Source organism: Medicago sativa, chromosome 2 (assembly GCF_051527215.1).
Source record: "Medicago sativa cultivar Bolivia chromosome 2, Bolivia_mono, whole genome shotgun sequence".
NCBI lineage: Eukaryota > Viridiplantae > Streptophyta > Magnoliopsida > Fabales > Fabaceae > Medicago > Medicago sativa.
Genome location: NC_140750.1, coordinates 32,570,871 through 32,574,491, shown reverse-complemented (window position 1 = coordinate 32,574,491; position 3,621 = coordinate 32,570,871). Strand labels below are relative to the sequence as shown.

General features: G+C 41.7%; 1 protein-coding gene across 1 annotated transcript; it reads left to right on the top strand.

The window, feature by feature from the left end:
- The first annotated feature begins 250 nt into the window (after positions 1-250).
- On the top strand, positions 251-1,686 carry LOC146946323 (uncharacterized). The gene is made up of 2 exons (XM_085748194.1): positions 251-509; positions 596-1,686. The coding sequence occupies exons 1-2, from the start codon at positions 251-253 to the stop codon at positions 1,684-1,686; spliced, it is 1,350 nt and encodes a 449-aa protein (XP_085604320.1).
- The last annotated feature ends 1,935 nt before the right edge of the window (positions 1,687-3,621 follow it).

Below are 3,621 nucleotides of genomic sequence, written 5' to 3'. Positions count from 1 at the left end.
ACCTGATAGTGTTCGGAAGTGGTTTATAACTCTGGGAACTTGGTAGAACCTGTGATACAGGTACATTTGAAAACCATAGTCCTTACCAATAGCGTTTATTACCCTTAACTCCAACATTATGGGCCTAACCTCACTGTGTTTTCACCGTTTCTGTAGCATATTCATGCATACATGCATTCATTCATAAAACTTTCGTTTTCATCATCAAAATATCGAAGGACTTATATGGATTTTTTTGTAAACATCATAGATGGAAATTCCTACAAGAAACACTAGGAAGTATACTTTCCAGAAGCTAGATGTGGCTAAACTGAGGGAGCTAGGAAGGAAGGTAGCTAGTCAAGATGAATTTCGCGAACTTTATGGGAAACTGCTGGATATCCTCAAGGTGGATGTTACAAAAGGCGTCTTGGAGACTTTGGTTCAATTTTATGACCGTCATTGTCACTGTTTTACTTTCCCAGAATATCAGCTTGTCCCTACACTAGAAGAGTACTCTCATTTGATCGGTATAACCGTGCTTAACAAAGTACCTTTCAGCGGCCTTGAACCCAATCCCAAAGCCACAACCATTGCTAAAGCCTCCATCTTGAAGCCTCCACCGTAAGAGATAATCTTATTGTCCAAACCAAAGGGGGTCCCTCAGGTTTCTCCACCGATTTCCTCTACGATCAGGCTTCCATTTTTGAACAGTCTGGCGCCAACCATGCCTTTTACTCTGTCTTAGCCTTACTTACCTATGGTCTTGTGCTTTTCCTGAACATTCCTAATTTTGTTGACATCCGTGCCATCCAAGTTTTTCTTACCAAAAACCCCGTTCCTACTCTTCTAGCAAACACCTACCATTCCATCCATGATCGAACTCTTGCAACTCGTGGAGCTATCCTTTGTTGTGCACCTTTACTCTATAAATGGTTCGTCTCTCATCTACCTCAACCCCGCTCTTTCATAGCCAACCTTGAAGGTACCCCCTGGTCTAAAAAAATCATGACATTGACAACAGCTGATATAGTTTGGTACCATCCAACCTGGGATGATGGGACAGTCATTATCAGATGTGGTGACTATCCCAATGTACCTCTCATTGGTATGGAGGGAGGAATTAGCTACAATCTCGTCCTTGCCCGACATCAATTGGGATACCCGATGAAGACACAACCAAGTAACCTTGCTTTAACCAATGAGTTCTACTGCAATGACAGTAATCACCTAGGTAAAAGGGAGGAATTTGTGCAAGCTTGGCGGAGTATTCACAGACTTAACAGGAACCAACTGGGAAAAAGGGACAATTTTCTGCATGGATCTTACATTCAGTGGGTCATCAGTAAAGCTATCCAGAATCAGATGCCTTACACGGTACCGAGGCTCGTATCCGCAACAATTCCATCTTCATCATTACCTTTACCCTTTAAGACTCTGGGAGAAAACCAAGAACGATTGGCTGATAAAGACCGAGAAATTGCCACTTGGAAAAGGAAATATGACGAGGCTATGCTCATGATGGAAGATAAAAATGAAGAAATAAGGAAGCAGGAAAGTGTGATTCTCAAATTAGGGCAACAGATGATCGAGAGAAATGATCTACTCCAGGAGAAGGACAGGCTGCTTAAAAAGCATATCACTAAGAAGCAGCGCATGGATTCCATGGATTTGTTTGACGGTCCACACTCAGATTTCGAGGAGTAGTCTACTACATGAGCTCAAGAGTTTCCCAAGTTGTTTCACCACTTTATGTTATTTCCTAGCTTTTTGTAATGTATTTTGGAGTCTATACCTTGGCTCAGTTTTGTTAAAAGGGAATTATCTTGTAGTACTTTAATTAGTCAATGAAATTTTCAATTATGATGTTTACAAATTTTCTTTTATAAGTCCTTCGATAAAAAATGTGTGTCTATTTTTACATAAGCATCATGCATCATTTTGCATTTCATAGTCTCAATTCCGAGTCTCACAAATTTTTCTTTTCCATAAAAGGGTCAACTCGTTTCACAAAGTGGTCCGACTGTTCTCTTCCAAAGTCGACTCGCACCTACAACACTCATGCAAACAAAAGAGAGAAGTGTGGACAAGAGATCACAGCGCTCCAGGCCGAGTCAAAGCAGCCGCAGTTCCAGCAGGGGCCCTAAAGCCAAATTCAACAACAGCCTCGACAACAGGCTCCAAAGATGCAGTTTGACCCACTCCCAATGACGTATGCGGAACTGCTTCCCATCTTGCTCATGAAGAACCTTGTCAAAACTAGAAAGCCTCCTCGAGTGCCTGACGAGTTGCCGGTTGGGTATCAACCTGACCTCTCATGCGCCTTTTCATCAAGGAGCACCCGACCATGACATAGAGCACTGTCTATCTTTGAAGATTGAAGTCCAGAAGCTGATTGAAGCCAATATATTGCTCTTCGAAGATTGAATTCGGAATTGCAAGCCACATTTGGATCGTTTTTGATGTACCTTCTTCTATTTATCTGTTCAAATAATGTTTGTTTGTTGCTTTTCGCTTTTCAAAACATACTCTCGTCCCGCCCTAGACGGAAGAGAACTTGTGTAGGGCTTTTTGCTTCATGTGTTTTCCATCATTAATGAAAAGGTCGTTTTGATCTCGACTTTGTTTTTATTCTGTGCTTTTTCTGGAAAAATGGTAATACAAAAAACCAAAAAATAAATTTCATTCTCAAATATCTGCATAATCATAACTTGTACTTACTTGTCAAAATCAATAATCAAATCATGCATTAATAAACCCGTTGAACACTTTAATCATGTACTCTCTTCCAACTTTGAGTTCCTTGTATCTGAAGCTGAATAAGAGAATGAAGAGACTCCCGATGAGATCTTTCATATACTGGGGCATCTCAGCCATCGAAGCTGTCAAAAATCAAGAAGATTGTCCAAAAGACGACATTCACTTACAAAGACTGGCATGAGATGTTACCGTTACCTTACTTGGGTATCATGCTTCAGCACACACTTCAACAGGGGTAGCCCCCCCCCCCCCCCCCCCCCCTCCTTCCCCAATATGCAACATAGAGGTCACGCTTCCTGTGGAGGTCGAAGTCCCGTCAATAGGAGTTCTGCTAAAGTCCAAGCTTGATCGAATTTAAACGCATGACGACCTTGTACAGATATATCAAGAGAAGTTTGAAACAAGCTTCAAACAAAAAGGTTCGTCCCCATGAATTTCAAGAAGGGAACTTTGTACTACTTTTCAATCAGACTCCAGGGGTAAGTGGACGCCTAATTATGAAGATTTGTGTGCAATGACTCTTACAATCATGGATGGTGACAAACTCGCAGGTTCTAAGAATGCTGGTGCAGTCAAGGAATACTCTGTCAAAAAATAACAGCTCGGTAAGTCGCAAATCTTAAAAAAAGCGACTTAGGCAAAAATGAGCGTCTCGGTGGACTGAAAACCCGAAAGGGCGGTCCAGGCAAAAATTAGAGACAAAAATGATGATTATCCTGATAGGTTGAAACCCGAAAAGGGCGATCTATGCAAAAGTTAAGGATCATGACAAAGTAACTGCATCAGTCAGGCACAATCCACTTGGGGCATCTTGGCTATCAGAAGACCTCCGTTTTGAAGCATCTGCAGACCAAAGACTCGGAACAGGGGCATTCAAAGTTG

Excerpts from the sequence above, each read along its gene's own strand:
- LOC146946323 (XM_085748194.1), top strand. The coding sequence starts at position 251 with ATGGAAATTCCTACAAGAAACACTAGGAAGTATACTTTCCAGAAGCTA. Across the intron at positions 510-595 it reads AGAGTACTCTCATTTGATCG|CCTCCACCGTAAGAGATAAT; the intron begins GTATAACCGTGC and ends TCCATCTTGAAG.